Below are 20,909 nucleotides of genomic sequence, written 5' to 3' on the forward strand. Positions count from 1 at the left end.
CTGACAGCTACATTTCTGTGTATACCTCAACTCACCTGAAGGTTCCTATTTCTGAAGACTTGGTTTTTATCTCTGCATCTGTGACAGGAAAGAAAAAGTAATAATGTTGGTAATCATAACACTTGTCACTGATCTGGTATTTCCTGTATTCTAGGCGCTGTTTTTCATCAGGCCTATTCAAGTAGCTCAGACCCCCAATCCTCAGACCAACGGAATGTGAGCATTAGTATCCAACAGGCTCAGCGGCAGAATTATCAAGGTGAACACTTTTCAATGAACCACCTCTGAATAAATCTACTTCAAATCTGGACTTGAGCAATAAGGAGTTGCCAAGGGAAATCTGCCACCTGCAGAGATTCACAACCTGGTGATCTAGAGGCAGCAGGATGTAGAGCTTGGAAAGGCTGCCTTTTTTATAGTCATCAGAAGGCACAACAGATTAGCTTGGTGGGAGTGAACTATTAGAACTACATGGTAACAAATCTTACCAAGCTTAAGCAAAAGCTCCTCTTTCATCTACATCTGATGAATTTGAACAATAGTGACTAATAGCAACAACAGTAATAATAGCAGCTAACATTTATTAAGAGCCTTATTTATGCCAGAGAATACAATCTATAAAGTTGGTATTACTAACATTCTGCAATACTCTTGACCAATACATTCTAATCTCCCTAAAAAAGAAAGAAAGAGAAAGAGAAGGAGTTACTTCCTCCAATCCCCCAGAAGCATAAGTTGGGAGGCTAAGCTAAAGGTAATATATGAATGATGAACAAAACATCAAGAGGAAGCAGTAATGTCTACATGTCTAGTTTTCCACACTAGTTTCTTTAGAAAGCTTACTCTGGTATTGTGTCATTCCCCTATGATTTGAACATGTTTCCCAGGCCTGCTATCAGGCCTTTTTAAAGCCTGAAATGAATCACATGAATAAGATGAGTTATCTCCTCATCTTCTTAGGGAGAGATAACCTAGACTGAGTCTCAAAGGTCAGCTGATCAGGCCAAAAATGCACTCACATAACTCCCAACATATATTTAGGAGTTGACAGTGGCCCTGGAAGGCTTTAGACAGAAACTCAGAAAACTAATCCTAGGATTCTCACCTTCAGTCTTATGCTCAGAATGTTCCAAGAGACTGAGGAGTCGCCCTTCATTGTGGCCTTTTTCCTGTGACAGAGAGAAACAGATGAAAGGGTTACTTCGTGGAAGAGTCTAAAATATATGTGCCTTAGCCCAGATCACACCTATTTTCCAGAAAATAAGAGGTGTGGCAAACAGCTCTAGGGAAGTCTTTTGCTTTCTAATAAATGAGGGAAGACAAGAAAAAAAAGTAAACTCTAATACACAGAATACATCTCTATGTCAAGAATATAATCCAAGAATGGATACTATTAGCAAGCCAAATCAGTCCACTAAAATCACATCAAAGAACACCTGCCTCAGACCTATGATAGATTTGGGGAGATTTAAAATAGAAAATAAGTTTCAAGGTAGCTTCTACAGGTAGCAATACCAAAAGAATAAAATGGCTCTTTGGTGTAAGTAAGCTCTCACCTATGAACCATAATTTCAAATCACCACATCAAAAAAAGCAAGGTGCTAAGCAACTCAGTGAGACCCTGTTGCTAAATAAAATACAAAATAGGGCTAGGGAATGTGCTCAGTGGTTGAGTCCCCCTGAGCTGAATCCCTAGTATACCCCCCCAAAAAATGTTTAGAACTATTGTCCCAATAGTTTCATTTCAGGAAATCTATTCTAAAGAAATAATTGGTGGTACAAAGACAGACTAATATATTTAAATGCTTTATAATACAAAAGGATTATGAAAATAACTACATGTCCAATGGTTAGGTGACCATGTGTGATACAAACATTAACAGTAATTGTTAAAAGTAGTTTAAAAATAAACCCAGAAAGATGTTTATACTACACACAGTTTTTTTTTAAGAGAAAGAGAGAGAGAATTTTTTTCATATTTATTTTATTTTTTTAGTTTTCGGCGAACACATCTTTGTTTGTATGTGGTGCTGAGAATCGAAACTGGGCCGCATGCATGCCAGGCGAGCTTGATACCGCTTGAGCCACACCCCCAGCCCCTACACATTGTTTTTATAAGTCCTAAAAAATTTATACTATTATATACTATAGGATTTTAAAGCATATATAATCCTATATGGAAGAGTCTAAAATATATGTGCCTTAGCCCAGATAACACCTATTTTTTATATATAGCATGCATGTGTGTGTGTGTGTGTGTATATATAAAATATTATGTATGATGTGTATATAAAGAGTGTATATGTACATGTAGTATATATATCTTGTGTGAGTATAAAGAATGGAAGAAAATAAGCCAAAATATTTAAAAAGTTGCTATCTTTGAGTAGCAAATTATGGGTGATGACTTCTCCTGGTTTTTCATAATTCTATTGAACCTTCATTGTTTTCTGAACATGTATTACTTTGGTTTTGGTTTTGTTGTTGTTGATGGTGGTGGTGCTAGGAATTGAATCTAGGGTTTTGTGCAAGCTAGGCAAACACTCTATCATTGAGCAACGTCCCTAGTCCAAATTACCTTTTAAATTAAAAAGTAATTTAAAAAAAGCAAAACTTCTATTTCAAGATAACAGGAAGGAAGGGGAGAGGGAACAGGAAGCCCAGAAAAGAACTATTATGGCCTCTTAAAATTACGTAAGGTTAGGTAGACTTTCCCAAAACACTCCCCACATACCTTTGGATTCCTCAGCCACTTCCCTTTCACAGTTGAACATGCTCTACCACTTCCTTCAAGTCCATTTCCTTGGTTACTCCTTGCAAGCTGGAGACAGGAATCTACATGATATTGATACTCTCCAAATGGGACCAGGGATTTACAAAGATAACACTTTTCAACCCTAGTCAATCAGAAGAGAGAGAAAAAGCAGTTTTAAGATTTGCATTTGCCTCTGGGCTCCTGGATATGTCTCAAATTGTGTTTTTACATCTTGAAGTTATTCTGTTGAGGAGATACGTCAACCAATGAAGATTTGCTCAGCGGGATTACCAATAAAACTAACCCCATGCCAATCAAAAGGACTGAGTGATTAGCATTTTCCCTGGCTGTTTCTATGTATCCTGCTGTTGCAGCAGTGGGATGGTAATGATATCAGCTCTTCTAACTATCTCAAACAATGCTGATTGCTCCTCCGACATAAAATATTCTGTCAAACTCTTCTGAAATTAAGTGTAATCGTTTTTTTTTTCAAAGAGAAGTTAAAATTTTGACAGAAAAGGGAGTACCAAGAGCATTAAATCAAGATAACATTTTTACCAGGTGGATGAACTCAATCTGATTAGTAAATCTAGTCTGTCTATATGCTAACTTCCTTACTCTACAACCTGTAACATCAACTAGGAAGTTACTAAAACATGTGGGCTTGCCAGGGGCTTTTGCATAATATCATATACATGGTTATTTTTGTCTTTTTAAAACAACATAGTTTGGAAAGAGAGAAGAAAGTATGCCCTTAAAGTAATGTTTATTTGATATCATTAAAACCGGAATTATTTGGGGCCAAAGAAAAAAATCAATACATTAAGTACTTTCTCTGTCGTCAATACCTGTGGAAGGCCCTTGAAACATATTTCTCAATTAATTCTTCAGCACTATTAGAAAAGAACGTTCTTCTCAAGGTCTTATATCTCATAATTACCAGAACGTACATACGTCTAACTTCATAAGAGCATTTTAGCTTAAGAAGCTGAAGAAAACTTTCTGGCACATGCTTAAATTTCTCTCTCTAGTCATTACTATTCAGTAACTACAGTAAAATATTAGCTCTATGGAAGAATTTCTCCAGAAGTCTTTAAACAAGTACTTAATTATCTGGAAGAATGCAAACAAATCTCTGCCTTATAAGAAAAGCTAGACCGTGTCCCTTTCAAGATTTATCAATTAATGCATTGATATATAAACACTGAAATTAATAAACTGAATTTATAAATCGATAACTAAGCATTTATTTGTCAATTATCCACTATATATGAGAGAGAGCAGCACTGCGAAAGGAGTTTTAGAGACAGATGGGCTTTGCCATTTCTGGCCACATGATCCTAACCAATTAATTACATATATTTTCTGTTCATTTCTTTATTTAAAAAAGAACAACTATACCTTTTCCACTATTATATAGTTACAAAATAAATAAAGCATCTAGAACAATGACTGGCACATAATATTTGGTGCCCAATAAACAGTTAATATTATTGCTGTTGCAGTCACATTTTATTGGATGTTAGGGACATAAATATAAATGAAAGCAAATATCTGCCTTCAACTCACACTAGCTGGGGACACAGAAATGTTTTTTTCAAAACTGCAATACAATCCTAAAGGAATATTACTAAAATAGAATTCTGAAGGATAAAATGATCAACTCTGCTCAAATGAATTAGGGAACACAGCTCTGAAATTTGGAGTCTAAAAATTTTATTTTTTAAATATTAAAGTTTCTAGGAAACTTATCACCAAAGAAGACAATCTATAAAAAGGGAGAAAATAAGCTATACATGTAAAAAGGAGTTATTTAAAATAAGAATACATAAGGAACTCAAAAACCTCAATATTAAAGAGTTGCATAACTTGATTAAAAATGGGGAATAAACCTATATAGACATTTCTCAAACAAAAACACACAAATAGCCAACAAGTAGATGAGAATATGCTCAACATCACTAATCATCAGGGAACTACAAATCAAAACCACAATGCAGTAGCACCTCACTCCAATAGCCATGGCAATTATCAAAAAGACAAATGATAACAAGTGCTGGCAAAATTGTGGGGAAAAAAGGAATCCTTGCTCACTGCTGGTGGGAATGTAAATTAATAAAGCTATTATGGAAAACAGCATGGAGGTTCCCCAAAAAATTAAAAATAGAAATACTATATGATCCATATATATGTACACTATATACACTCCTGGGTATATATCCAAAGCCAGTGAAATCAGTATGTCAGAAAGACATCTGCATACCCACCTTTGTGGAAATGGAAACAACCTAAGCATCCCTCAGTGGATGAATGGATGAAGAAAATGAAAAACTATTCAGCTATTAAAAAAAGATTGAAACCATGTCCTTTGTGACACCGTGGATGGAACTAGAGACCATCATAAGTGAAATAAGACAGGCACAGAAAGACAAGTAGTACATGATCTCACTCATATGTGGAATATAAAAACACTGATCTCATAGATGTTGAGAGCAGAAGAATGATTTCCAGAGACTGGGACAGGAGGCAGGGATGGGATGAGGTTGATCAGTGTCAAACTAAGCTATAGTTAGTTATAGGAATAGGAAATTCTGGTGTGCTTTTGCACAGGAGGGTGACTATGGATAAAATACTGCTTTTAGTTCAATGTTTTCACTGTAAAAGAATGGTGACTGTTGGAGAAAATAGGTATGTTTGATTTGACTTACACGTTACACAGTACATACATGTATCAAAACACATGGGACAGCATAAATATGTATAATTTTTATGTGTTATTATTTAAAAAAATTTTTAGTTGCAGATCGACAGAATACCTCTATTTATTTTTATGTGGTACTAAGAATCAAACCCAGTGCCTCACACATGCTAGGTGAACACTCTACCACTGAGCCACAACCCCAGCCCCTATGTATTAGTTTTTAAAAATAAAGAAAAAAAAAAGAACCTGAAAAGCTCATTTTCTGCCTAGTGACTCACTGGTAATGTAGTGTTGATAACCTCTTTGTTTTCAGGAGGCAGCACCTATATACCTGATCCATTCCTTAGAATGAACTTTTTTTCAGTCAAACTGCAACCCACAACCCAAGGAAGTCTATATTACCCAACCTTTTGCAACTCAACTTGTGTACTATTACGCAGCAAAATATTCAATGCTTTCCCAAACCACCAAATACCAATTTACAAATTAAAAGAAAACAGAAACCTAAGAGCAATGTGGAAGTGGAGTGGGTGGCAGGATCATTTTTAGTGTACTGAAAGGGGATGCAGGTATGACTTATATTGACATAACATAGAAATAAGAAAAAGTCCAAGCATCCAAGCAATGAAGTGATTGGCAAGCCAAAGAAATACAGAGTAAGGAACTGGTCTCTTTATTTGGTCCAAGCAATGGCATGTTAAACAAGAGCTCTGTGAATGCAGCACACCTACTTACTTGTCAATGTCTAGGGAAGCCTGTGCAGTTGTCCTGCTGTCACTCTTGTTCTTGGCCTCTCTTTGTCTCCGAGTCAACACTTTCACACAAGAAAAGGAAAAAAAAAATGTTAGCTAGCAGTAGACTCTAAGTATAAAAAATAAAATATAAAGGAAGAAGCAAAGTTTAATAACCTAGTCTGGGGGAAGAAGTGCAATATTTGGGAAGCCTCAACCTTTCTAGTACTGAGAATAACACCCATAACATGTACCAAAACCACCAGCCACAAGACATTCCCCTATTTGCTAAACCCATGTGGACCTGAGATCTAGTTCACTCCAAGAAAGGTTTTTGTGTATTACACCACCTTGAAGCAATCAAGGGAAGGATCTACACTTTCCCAGCCACAATTCCCAACCACTCTTCAATGAGGTATACTATGAAATACAGTAATGACAGCTACAGCTGAGTACCTACTATAATCTCCAATCTTTACAAAATGTTTCATTTATAAACAAGGAAACTGCTCCTTAGAACAGTTAATACAACCAGTCCTTTCCAGTGTACCTGGACCACATCCCACTTCCAATGAGTATAGATGGTTTTAGCTCAGATGATGTACAAATATTTTGTCTTACATCAAAAGATATGTTTATAAAACCATAGACCCTTAAGGAACCTTGGAAATTATTTAATCAAGTGTTTTGCAGTTTAATTCTTTGCCACAACAAGAAAAACAATGATCAGTTCACTTAAACCCTGCCTTCCTTTCTTTTAACATGTGAAATCCCTATAACGAAGAATTTATAAAGGTTACTAGTTCATGAAATAACTTACATTGTGAATGATTTATCTCGTTCATGGGTCAAACTTCTTCTGTGGGTCCAGATGGTAAATATTTTAGGTTCAACGGGCCATGTGGTCTCTATCACAACTATTCAACTCTGCATTGTAGCAGGAAGCATAAACAAATGGGTAGAGCTGTGTAAATCAAATTTTATTTACTATAACTGGTATTTGGCTGGATTTGGCCCACAGCTGGCCATAGTTTGCCTACCCTTTGAGTCCAACTTACTACTCACTTTGTATAAACACCCCTCATAAGTAATCACATGGTCTAGTCTTGACTGTAAGGGGAATGTACTTCTTCCTAGGGAAACTCATTCTACTGCTACATAGCAATCTGATGGAAACTACATTTACTGGGGAATATGAATAAATTTATTCACCTTTTCCATAAGTCAGCATTATAATGCAACCTAACAAGTCATATTATAATCTTGGATTTACTTGCTTATCTTCCCCATTAAAATGTAGCCTCTTTTAAAGGAGAGACTACATCCATTCACTAGACCAATCCCTATTAAGACCTAGATTTCAGACTTTTTTTTTATATTTATTTTTTAGTTTTCAGTGGACACAACATCTTTATTTTTATGTGGGGCTGAGGATCGAACCCAGTGCCCCATACATGCCAGGCAAGTGCGCTACTGCTTGAGCCACATCCCCAGCCCCGAGTCCAGACTCTTTTGAGTGCCTCCATTAGTGCTAATTTTTAGTATGACCCTCCAGATTGCAGCCCTTTTTATTTTGAGACAGGGTCTCACTGAGTTGCTGAGGCTGGCCTCGAACTTGCAATCCTTCTGCCTCAGCCTCCCCAGCCACTGGAATTACAGGTATGAGCCACCACACCTGGCTATCTTCATCCCTTTTTAAAGGTATAGAAACAAAGTGAGATGGTTGACTTTGTCAAACTTTCACAACTGGTAAACAATCAGTAAAACCAGACCTGACTCCTACATCCAAGCTTTTAACTTCCTACTTATATTCTTCTAGACAGATTGCAATTTGTCAGTTTTTCTCTACATGTATGACATTCTCAAACCGTCTCCATCACTCAACAGCCTGACCAATAAAAAGAAGAATAGAACCATGAGCTATTCTATATGGATTCATATTATAGTCAAGACTCTTAATTGTTAGGCTTTACTGACAATCCTGGTATACTGAACTTAAAGGCAATTAAAATCCATCCCTTACACTCCCAAATAATCTTCAAATTAAATGTTATCAACATAGTTCTCTTAATTCTATATCTAATGAAGTTGCTGAGTATTTTTATCCCCTTAAATACAGTACTGTATGTTTGTCCCTATTCTTTTCAACTGAATAGTCTGCTATGTTGAGATCATCTGCAGTTTTGACTGTCATTTGATGTCATATTCTCTTTTCCAGCTTTGTGTCATTTGCATATACAATAAGCATGATTTCTATATCTTTATCCATCACTAGGGAAAAAGAATACGTCCAAGGACTGTGGCACGTTATCAGATAAGCCTGTCTTTTTCCCAATCCAACTTTCTTTTAAATGATAAATCAAGAAAATGTTTATTGCGAATCATCAATGTGCAAGTAATTTGGGAAGATATAGAAAATTTGAGGCAGGGTCCTTGCTTTTAAGGAACTTGTAACTTACTAAAGGAGACAGCACATGCAAATAATTGTAACACAGGTGTAAAGAGGTATGCATAGTAAAACAACATCACACACATAAGCAACTTCATGAAAGATTCATCAAATGCCTTGCTAAATCAGTTCTCAAAGGTTGACACCTCAGACAGGCATGGTGGCACATGACTATAGTCCCAGAGACTCAGGAGGCTGAGGCAGGAGAATCACAAGTTTGGAGCCAGCCTCAAGAAACCTAGTGGGCCTTAAGCAACTTAGTGAGACCCTGCTTTAAAAAAAAAAAAAAAGGCGGGGTTTGGCAGGGAAGCTTGGGGATGCAGCTAGCAGCCCCCCCCCCAAAAAAAGGTTGGCGCATCAACAATCAACAATTACTGAACTTTAAAAAAAAATATTTATTTTTTAGGTGTAGATGGGACACAACACAATGCCTTTATTTTTATGTGGTGCTGAGAATTGAACCCGGGTCCCTCCCGTGCTAGGCGAGCGCTCTACCACTGAGCCACAATCCCAGCCCACTGAACCTTTTTTTTTCCTCCTCCTCTTTCTATTTGTCCCCTCATCTTGACTACCATGTATTTTTCTAAGAACAAACAAAAAAAAGAAACTTGGAAATCTCTCCACAGATAGGCCTGGAAAAAGAATTAACTGCTTACAGCACTTTATATATACTTCTATTAACTGAGCACATTTTTGTAACTGAGCACATTTTTGTTCTAATTCATTTATATTGTCCTTCTCTCAGGATGGGGTTGTGTCTCAGAGGTAGAGTGCTCACCTACCATGTGTGAGGCACCGGGTTCGATCCTCAGCACCACATAAAAATAAAATCAAGATATTATGTCCACCTATAACTAAAAAATAAATATTAAAAAAATAATGTCCTTCTCTCTTCTATACCATGCAGTTTCTGAATACAGAGACTCTGAGGACTTTTGTTGTGTTGTTAATAAATCTGATCAGTATCCTCAGCAGAGTCTAATACAGATTAGATGCTGATAAATATTTGCTCAATTACATTGTATCAACAGATTCTAGGGAAGAGCTCACTTTTACAAGGATCTATTCTGTGCTAGGGATTTCATAAACATAACTTTTAATCTTTACAACAATAATATATAATGATATATGCAAGGCATATATCATATATAATATATGCCTTGCATATATCATTATCTCTTTTATAGATAATGAAATAACAAATAATCTGATCAGGGTCAGAAAACTAGAAACAAAACAAAAAATGGCACAAGGAATGCAAAACAATTCTAATTAGTAGGAAGCATATATTCTTCTACAAGATGAGGCTGCATCTCCTGGGAAAGAAGAGGATAAAAGATAAGAGGAGAAAAAGTGATAAATAGTAGAAAAGAATTTGAGGGAAGACACTTGGCAGATGGCTGGGAACTATATGGCAATTCTATTATTCAATATTAGGATCAGAGTAGACTTGACCAGACCTTACAGGTACAGTTCTCCTTTGGGAACTCTGGCCCCTTCAAAGGAGCCTCTTGAAGGGAGATGACAGAGCCAATATTTTAAAGGGGTATGAACACAACCCAGGACAAGTTAGAAGAGAGTGGGTATCACTGAAAGCTGAGAGAGCTGCCTATAAATAAATACATAGCCATTAACAGCTGTTTCTATTACTGGACAGGAAATGCCCTAAGGAATTGCATTTAGGACTGTAGCTTGGCACGGTTAAGATGCAAAGAAGCAGTACTGTCTACTGGCTTTGGAGTTCGAAAGGTGTCCAAATTGGGCCTCTACTAGTTGTGGGATCTTAGGCAAGTTCCATAACCTCTTCATGTCAAGTTTCCTTGCTTTGAAAAATGAAATTTTAATAGCATAAACTCTCATGTGTTTTGTAAGGATCATACCAAATACTCCAAGTTGTAAGAGTATCTGGACCACAGAAACCCCTAAGCAAACATTACTTGTTATTATCTGTTTATAGAATTTTCAGTATTCTTCAAGATTTATATTTTAGCCTTATCCAGAAACTTAAGCCAATGTTTAAAACCAACATCCACCAGCTGTCTAGCATTTAAGTCTTAGTCTTAAGCGGTTTTCATACTAATTTATACAAACAAAATAGACAAATACATAGCTCAAGCATTACGGAATGACTATCAATACTATGTAAACATCAGCACATTTGTTCCCAAAATTCAAAGAAGATAAGCCATCAAAAATAAAAACATATGGCCTAGTACTATAAATAGTGAAGGAAATGGCTCCTATGAGGAGAATAGAAATTGTATATACAGAGAGAAAGAAATATCTATCTATCTGGCAGAATGACAGTGATTAAAGTCTCCTCAGTTTTTCTCCCTTAACCTCAAAACCACGGGAAGCCATAAAGCTGTATATATTCTTGCTAAGCCCACCCTTCCTAGGGAAGAATAGAAGTTCCCGGGATCAGACAAAGGGAAGAGAGGCGGGGACTGGATTAGGAAAGACAGTAGAATGAATCAGATACAACTTTCCTATGTTCATATATAAATACACAACCAGTGAAACTCCATATCATGTACAACCATAAGAATGAGACCTAACTTATTTCCATGTATGTATAATATGTCAAAATATACTCTACTTCATGTATATTTAAAAAGAAAAAGAAAAAAAAAAAACAAAAGACCACCTTCCTCTGCCTAGCACTGAGGCTGAAGGACAGAAGGGGAACCATGGTGCTTTCCTCAAGGCTACCTGCCTCTCTACAACACAGGCGCTAAGAGACTAGTCCCAATAGGAAAGCTATTATAAGAATTAATTATCAACCACTTTGAGACTAGTGGCTACTTAAGTTTAAATATTAATTAGAATTAAGTATAATTTAGAATTGAACTCCTTAGTCCCATGAGCTACATTTCAAATGCTCAATAGCCACATGTGGCTACCATATTTGATACCCCAAGATATAGAGAATTTCTAGCACTGCAGAAAGTCCTAGTAGATAGTGCTTCTCCTTTAAGAGATATCCAGCACTAATTTGGTCTGCTTTAAATCTGTTTACCTAGGGCACTATAAGAAATCCAAGGGCTGGGGTTGTAGCTCAGTGGTGGAGCACATGTCTAGCATATGTGAGGCACTGGGTTTGATCCTCAGCAGTACATAAAAATAAATAAATAAAATAAAGGTATTGTGTCCATCTATAACTAAAAATAATAGAAATCAATTCAAAGAAATCCAAGCTTTCTGTGGCATGCCTTCATCATCTGAATTCTCAGGCCTTGAATGGTTTCAGATGTTATCTGAAAGAATAGTTTAATTCTTCCTTTCAAATCTGATTGACTTTAGCCAGTTACAGTGGCGCACACCTGTGATCTCAGTGGCTCAGGAGATTGAGGCAGGAGGATCGAGAGTTCAAAGCCAGCCTCAGCAAAAGCAAGGAGCTAAGTAACTCAGTGAGATCCTGTCTCTAAATAAAATACAAAAAAGGGCTGGGGATGTGGCTCATTGGTTGAGTGTCCCTGAGTTCAATCCCCAGTATCCCCTGCTCCTCCCCCAAAATCTGAGTGACTTACATTTCATTTCTTTCCTAATTGCCCTGGCTAGAATCTCCAGTGCCATGAAGAACACAAGTGGCAAGAGAGGACATTTTTGTCTTGTTCCTGATCGTAGGGAAAGCTTTTAGTCTTTCACAAATAAGTATGGTGTTAGCTGTGGGTTTTTCATAGATGCCCTCTATAAAGTTAAGAAGTTCTTGTCTGTTTCTAGTTTGTTGAGTAGTTTTCATCATGAAAATGTGTTGAATTTTGCCAAATACCTTTTCTGCATCCATTTAGATGATGACATGGTTTGTCCTTTGTCCTACCTTAACTAATATTAAACCAATCCCTATGACTTTTTTTTGATGACAAAAAGGACTTGTGAGAATTTTCACATCATTCTACCACCAAAACTATTAACTTGACCCACCTGCATGGTGGGCCTACCCAGGCCCAGGGTAGGCAGGTCCATCCTGCCACCGGCAGACCCCTGTCGGAGCGCAGGCCCAGCCCAGATCTGCTTACACTGACCTGTGCTGGACCCAAGCCCAGGGAAGGTCTGAGTGCCCCCCTCACACACACAAGCCCAGGCCTAACCCACTTCCATCTTGGGACACTGCAGATATCGCTATAGCCTTCCCCATGCAGTAGCCTCTACCTTTCGACAACACACAGGGCCTAGAAGCAGCTGTATTTTGGAGCAGGCATCCCAAAGACAGTTTTAAGCACCCTTTCAGTCCCATCTCTGAAAGGCATTGCATCCACTGCTATCTTGAGATACCTCCACTATTGCTGCCACCCCCTTTAATTGTAGTAGCATACCACGAGGGATACCTGCAGGGTCTGGAAGCCCAACATCAAGGTGAGGTACAGATAATCTGCATGGATACTACAAGATTATAGGGTAGAAACTATAATATCTCAGATCCACGCTGCAAGAAAGGGAGACACATAGACAACATGAAAAAACAAAGGAAAAAAGTGCCCCAAACAAACTAGGATACTACAATAACAAAACCCATGGACAGCAAAGTTGATGAAATGTCAGAGAAGGAGTTCAGAATGTTCATAATTAAAATGATCTGTGAATTAAAGAATGACTTAAATGAGCAAATACAGGCAAAAATTGATCACTCCAACAAAGAGATAAGAGAGCCTATAGGTAGCAACAGATTACTTCAAGAAAGAGATAGACTGAAAAAAAAAATAATCAGAAATCCTTGAAATGAAGGAAACAATAAATCAAAAAACCCAATAGAAAGTATCACCAACAGACGAGATCACTTGGAAGATAGAACATCAGATAATGAAGACAAAATATACAATCTGGAAAATAAAGTTGACCACACAGTAAAGATAGTAAGAAACCATGAACAGAACATCCAAGAATTATGAGATAGCATCAAAAGACCAAATCTAAGAGTTATTGGGATAAAGGAAGTCACAGAGTTTCAAACCAAAGGAATGCACAATCTCTTCAATGAGATATCAGAAAACTTCCCAAGCATGAAGAATGAATTGGAAAATCAAATACAAGAGGCTTACAAGACACCAAATGTACAAAATTACAACAGATCTACACCAACGCACATTATAATGAAAATGCCTAGCTACAGAATAAGGATAGAATCTTAAAGGTTGCAAGAGAGAGGAATCAGATCACATATAGGAAGAGACCAAATTCAATTGTCTCAGCAGATTTTCAACTCAGACCCTCAAAGCCAGGAAATCATGGAACAATATATATCAAGCTCTGAAAAGAAAATGGATGCCAACCAAGAATCTTATATCCAGCAAAATTAAGCTTTAGATTTGATGATGAAATAAAAACCTCCAATGATAAACAAAAGTTAAAAAAATTTAAAACTAGAAAGCTCACACTACAAAACATCCTCAGCAAAATATTCCATGAAGAGGAAATAAAAAACAATGATGAAAATCAGCACAGGGAGATATTACACTAAGGGAAAAACTAATCAAAGGAGAAATCCAAGTCAAGTTAAATACACACACAAAAAAAGAGCAAAAGTGGCTGGGAATACAAATCATGTCTCAATAATAACTCTGAATGTTAATGGCCTAAACTCACCAATCTAAAGACAACAGACTAGGGCTGGGGTTGTGGCTCAGCAGTAGAGCGCTCGCCTAGCATGGGCGAGACCTGGGTTCGATCCTCAGCACCACATAAAAATAAAGGCCTTGTGTTGTGTCCATCTACACCTAAAAAATAAATATTAAAAAAAGACATAGACTAGCAGATTGGATTAAAAAAAAGACCCAACAATATACTACTGCCTCTAAGAGACTCATCTCATAGGAAAAGACATCCACAGACTGAAGGTGAAAGGTTGGAAAAAATTATACCACTCACATCAACTACAGAAGCAAGCAGGGGTTTCCATCCTCATATCAAATAAAACAGACTTCAAGCTAAAGGGATACATACTGCTTAAGGGACCCATACCAACAAGATATAACAATTATAAATATATATGCCCCCAACACAGAGCATCTACGTTCATCAAACAAACTCTTCTCCAGTTCAAGAGTCAAATAGACCACAACACAATAATTCTGGGTGACTTTAACACACCTCTTTCACCACTGGACAGATCTTCCAAACAAAATCTGAACAAAGAAACTATAGAACTCAATCAATAACTTAGACTTAACTGACATATATAGAATATTTCTTTTTTTCCCAGAGCTTTCTGTTCTTTCTTTCTTTTACAAAATTGACAGATTTATTTCACATATATTTTTAATTATTACATACAGAGATATGAAAAAATGTGCTCTATATGTGTAATAAGGATTGTAATGCATTCCACTGTTGCCGTGTATTTTTAAAAAATAAATAAAATTTTAGAAAAAGTTAGATTTCTAGTCTCATATATAGAATATTTCGTCCTTCAATGAGCATATACACATTCTCCTCAGCAGCACATAGATCCTTCTCTAAAACAGACCATATATTATGCCACAAAGCAACTCTTAGCAAATACAAAAAAGTAGAGATACTACCCTGCAATCTATCAAATCATAATGGAATGAAACTAGAAAACAATGATAAAAGTAAAAGCTACTCCAACACCTGGAGACTAAATAATATGCTATTGAATGAACAATGGGTTGCAAAAGACATCAAGGAGGAGAATAAAAAATTCTTAGAGGTAAATGAAAACAGATACAACGTATCGAAATCTCTGGGACATTATGAAGGCAATACTAAGAGGAAAGTTTATTGCATGGAGTTCATTCTTTAAAAGAAGAAAAAGTCAAAAAATAAATGCCCTAACATTACATCTAAAAGCCCTCGAAAAAGAAGTACAAACCAACACCAAAATCAGTAGAAGATAGGAAATAATTAAAGTCAGAGCTGAAATCAATGAAATTAAAAGAAACAAAAAAAATCGACAAAACAAAAAGTTGATTCTTTGAAAAAATAAATAAAATTGACAAACCCTTAGCCATGCTAACAGAGAGAAGGAGAGAGAAAACTCAAATTACTAACATACATGATAGAAAAAGAAATATCACAATAGACACTACAGAAATACAGAAGATAATTATAAATTATTTTTAAAACTTGTACTCCAATAAAATAGAAAATATCAAAGGCATCAAAAAATTTCTAGAGTCATATGATTTGCCCAAATTGAATGAGGATGATATATACAATTTAAACAGATAAATTTCAAGCAATGAAACAGAAGATGCCATCAGAAGACTACCAACCAAGAAAAGCCCATGATCGGATGGATACACAACTGAGTTCTATAAGACCTTTAACGAAGAACTAATACCAATACTCCTCAAGTTATTTTGTGAAGTAGAAAAAGAGTAAGCACTTCCAAACTCATATTCTATGAGGCCAGTATCACCCTGATTGCAAAACCAGGCAAAGAAACATCAAAGAAAGAAAACTTCAGACCAATATCTCTAATGAACATAGATGCAAAAATTCTCAATAAAATTCTGGCAAATCGAATACAGAAACATATCAAAAAGATAGTGCCCCACGATCAAGTGAGGTTCACCCCAGGGATGCAAGGTTGGTTCAACATATGGAAATCAATAAATGTAATTCATCACATCAATAGACTTAAAGAAAAGAATCAAGATCGTCTCAATAGATGCAGAAAAAGCACTGGACAAAATACAGCACCCCTTCATGTTCAAAACACTAGAAAAACTAGGGAACAGGAACATATCTCAACATTGTAAAAGCTGTCTATGCTAAACCCCAGGCCAACATCATTCTAAATGGAGACAGTGACAAATCAGTTACAAATCCTCTGAAAGGGAAATGAAGAAAACTACCCCATTTATAATAGCCTCAAAAACAAAAACCTGGGAATCAACACTGAAAGACCTCTACAACAAAAACTACAAAACGCTAAAGAAAGAAATTAAAGAAGACCTTAGAAGATGGAAAGATCTACCTTGTTCTTGGATAGGTAGAATAAATATTGTCAAAATGATTATACTACTGAAAGCATTATATAGATTTAATGCAATTCCAATTAAAATCCCAATGACATTCCTCATAGAAATAGAAAAAGAAGTCATGAAATTGATCTAGAAAAATAAGAGATCCAGAATAGCTAAAGCAATCCTTAGCAAGAAGAGTGAAGTAGGTGGCATCTGTATACCAGACTGTAAACTATACTACAGAGCAACAGTAACAAAAATAGCATTGTATTAGCACCAAAATAAACTTGTAGACTAATGGTACAGAATAGAGGACACAGAGACAAACCCACATAACTACAGTTATCTTTTTTTTTTTTTTTGTAGTTGTAAATGGATAGAATGCCTTTATTTTATTTGTTTATTTTTACATGGTGCTGAGGATTGAGCCCAGTGCCTCACGCTTGCTAGGCAAGCGCTCTGCTGCTGAGCTACAGCCCCAGCCCTACAGTTATCTTTTATTAGACAAAGGCGCCAAAAACATACATTGGAGAAAAGACAGCCTCTTCAACAAATGGTGCTGGGAAAACTGGAAATCCATATGCAACAGAATAAAATTAAACTCCTCTCTCTCACCATGCACAAAACTCAAAAGTGGATCAAGGACCTAGAAATTAAACCAGAGACACTGTGCCTCATAGAAGAAAAAGTAGGACCAAATCTCCATCATGATGGATTAGGACCCAACTTCCTTAATAAGACTCCTTAGTGCAAGAACTAAAATCAAGAATCAATAAATGGGATGGATTCAAATGAAAGTTTCTTCTCAGCAAAAGAAGCAATCAGTGAGGTGAAAAGAGAACCTACATTTTGGAAGCAAATTTTTACCACACGCACATCAGATAAAGCACTAATCTCTAGAATATATAAAGAACTCAAAGTTTTAACACCAAAAACACAGATAACCCAATCAATAAATGGGCCAAGGAACTGAACAGACACTTCTCAGAAGACGATATACAACCAACAAATATATGAAAAAATGTCAACATCTCTAGCAATTAGAGAAATGCAAATTAAAACTACTTCAAGATTTGAGCTGGGATTGTGGCTCAGCAGTATCGAGCGCTTGCCTAGCACATGTGAGGCCCTGGGTTCAATCCTCAGCACCACATAACAATAAATAAATAAATAAAATAAAAGTATTGTATCCAACTACAACTAAAAATATTTTTTAAATACTTTTTAGATGTTACGGACCTTTTTTTATTCATTTATCTGTATGTGGTGTTGAGAATCGAACCCAGGGCCTCACACATGCTAGGCAAGTGCTCTTACCATTGAGCCACAACCCCAGCCCCCTAAAAAATATTTTTTAAAAAAACTGCTCTAAGATTTCATCTCACTCCAGTCAGAATGGCAGCTATTAGGAATACAAACAATAAGTGTTGGCGAAGATGTGGGGGGAAAGGCACACTCATACATTGCTGGTGGGACTGTGAATTGGTACAGCCAACGTGGAAAGCAGTATGGAGATCCTTAGAAACCTGGGAATGGAACCACCATTTGACCCAGCTATCCCACTCCTCGGTCTACCCAAAGGGCTTAAAAGCAGCATACTACAGGGACACAGCCACATCAATGTTTTTAGCAGCACAATTCACAATAGCTAAACTGTAGAATCAACCTAGATGCCCTTCAGTTGATGAATGGATAACGACAAATGTGGTATATATACACAATTGAATACTATTCAGCATTAAAAGAGAATAAAATCATGGTATTTGCAGATAAATTGATAGAACTGGAGAATATAATGCCACATGAAGTTAGCCAATCCCAAGAAACCAAATGCTGAATGTTTTCTCTGATATAAGAATGCTGATTCAAAATGGGTGGATTAGAAAAATGCTAGAAAAAGCAAAGGGGAAGGAGGGGAGGGGAGGGGGAATAGGGGTAGGAAAGACAATGGAATGAGATGGGCATCATTACCCTAAGTACATGTATAAAGTACACAAATGGTGTGAATATACTTTGTATACAACCAGACATGAAAATTGTGCTCTATATGTGTAATATGAACTATAATGCATTCTGTGTCATACATAACAACCTAAATTCTTACAACAACCTTTAAAAAGTAGGCATCACAATGTACATTTTATAGATGTGCAAATAAAGGCTCAGAGGCCTCAAGCCTGTAAATAAATGCCCTGGAATATTATTTGAAGTCTCTTAAGACTGCCAAACATCATTCTTTCCTGCAGAAAAGCCACACATGGCCTCTTATACCTAACACAAGTTGTAGCTAGCAATTTCCTTTCAAATTTAGAGATGTGTTTGCTTTAAAAAAAAAAAAAAAACTTTTTTTAAATTTCTTACATTCATGACAATAGTGAAATGCATTACAATCATAATTATCTATTCACAACACCATTTTTCATAACTCTGTAAAGTATGTTCACTCCAAATTATGCCATTATACATGAGCTCTCTTATTATTATTATTATTTGCATTACAATTCTTAATATACCTTTATACCACAATTTATCATATCTCTAATTGTATATAAGGTATGTTGACACATGATTGTTGAGTTCTTGACCTTAAGGTACAGTACTGCTATATTTAGCCCCTGCAACTGAAGAGTTAGCACAGTTTGCTAAACATCTTTCTGCATAAAGAATAAAGTATCCATAAAAAATATTCTTAGTGATGCTCTCACATCAAAGAAAAACAGAAGAGTCCATACCAAGAAAAATCCTTGAAGCACACCACCCTATTAAGGTTACAAAAGTAAAAGTCTACAGTCATATATGTATCATATTTATATGTATAAATATTTTTTTAATATTTATTTATTTATTAGTTATTGGCGGACACAACATCTTTGTATGTGGTGCTGGAGGATCGAACCCGGGCCGCACGCATGCCAGGTGAGCGCGCTACCGCTTGAGCCACATCCCCAGCTCCTAAATATTTATAAATGTTATATTTATAGCTCAATATTTTTCTTTAAGAGCTGGAAGTTTACTTAGGGTATTTGACAATATATATCTAAATTTTTTAAATGATTCATATCTTCTGACCCATGAATTATTGTTAGGAATCTACTATGTGGCAATCATCCAAATTTAGATGAGACTAAAGACAAAGATGTTTTGTCAAAGCATTATTTATAACAATGAAAAACTTAAACAACCTAATGTTCAAAAGCAGAATTAAATACTTGTAAAAATACAAAATATATATTGAAAAAGAATATATCAAAATATTAATTTTGGGGAAGAGAGGCTGGGTTTTAGTGTGATTATTTTTACCTTCATACTTTCCAATTATATTGCCATATTTTTCAATGAACATGTACCACTTTAATATTTTAATTATTTTTTAACTTAAAGCATTCTTTTTAAAAAAAAAATTGTAGTTGTAGATGAACAGCATGCCTTTATTTGTTTAGTTTTTTATGTGGTTCTAAGGATCAAACCCAGTGCTTCACACATGCTAGGCAAGTGCTCTGCCACTGAGCTACAGCCCCAGCCCTAATTTAAAGCATTCTTAAATTTAAAAAGAAAAAATATTTTCACATAATTGCAGAATCCCAATGAAATAATAAATTTCAGCAATGAGCAAAGCTGGTATGGAGCTTTCTAGTGGATGGATTTGGCTGACCTCATTGATCAATCTTAAAATCATATAAAGAAAGATAACTAGACAGGTCATGCCTCTCAATCTAATACTATATGAAGAGGTAACAAACAAAAAAAATACACCTATGAAGCTCTCTTGTCAAAAAGAACAAAATTAAAATGAATCTAATCAAGCCTCAAATTTAATTGGTAGTTTCCAAAAAATAGTGTCTAAAACAGACAAACATGTTAAAGGTAGAACAGGGATACAACCAACAAAATACAGGAACATATTTCTAAAAAGCAAAAAGGCAGTACCTTTAACAAATAAAGCATAAAGGAAAAGGTGGGGGTGGTAATAAGTGAGGAAAGATACTAATGAGAGACATCAACCAAATGTAATATGTGAACCTTGTTTGCATCCTGATTTGAACCAACCATTAAAAGAAATTATGAGCTTATTAGGGAAGGGAGGATTCTGACTGGTGTGACAATGGTACTAGTATTATAATGACAAAATACAACCCTGGTTGTATTTTTTAAATAATCCTTAGCTTTTTAAAAGGCATACTGAAATGTTTATAGAGGAAATGATGTGCTTGAAAACAGCTTCAAAATAATATAGTTGGGTTAGGGGTGAGAGATGAGAGTGTACATGAAAAGAGATTGCACATATGATACTAACTGTTGAAGTTGGAGATGGCTCATAGGGATTCATTACACTGTTAAAAAGATC

At 36.0% G+C, this 20,909-nt stretch overlaps 1 protein-coding gene across 3 annotated transcripts in view; it reads right to left on the reverse strand.

Annotated features, from left to right (window-relative positions):
- UIMC1 (ubiquitin interaction motif containing 1) overlaps positions 1 to 20,909 on the reverse strand; it is a 123,942-nt gene that overhangs the window by 1,625 nt on the left and 101,408 nt on the right. For all 3 annotated transcript variants that reach the window (XM_081307268.1, XM_081307266.1, XM_081307267.1), the window contains 4 exons: positions 6,192 to 6,270; positions 2,735 to 2,897; positions 1,106 to 1,169; positions 36 to 78 (listed from right to left, as the gene is read on the reverse strand). In XM_081307268.1, the coding sequence (XP_081163394.1) occupies positions 36 to 78; positions 1,106 to 1,169; positions 2,735 to 2,897; positions 6,192 to 6,270 (349 nt within the window). The remainder of the gene's footprint in view (positions 1 to 35; positions 79 to 1,105; positions 1,170 to 2,734; positions 2,898 to 6,191; positions 6,271 to 20,909) is intronic.

This window comes from Spermophilus citellus (genome assembly GCF_964194105.1).
Source record: "Spermophilus citellus genome assembly, chromosome: 1".
NCBI lineage: Eukaryota > Metazoa > Chordata > Mammalia > Rodentia > Sciuridae > Spermophilus > Spermophilus citellus.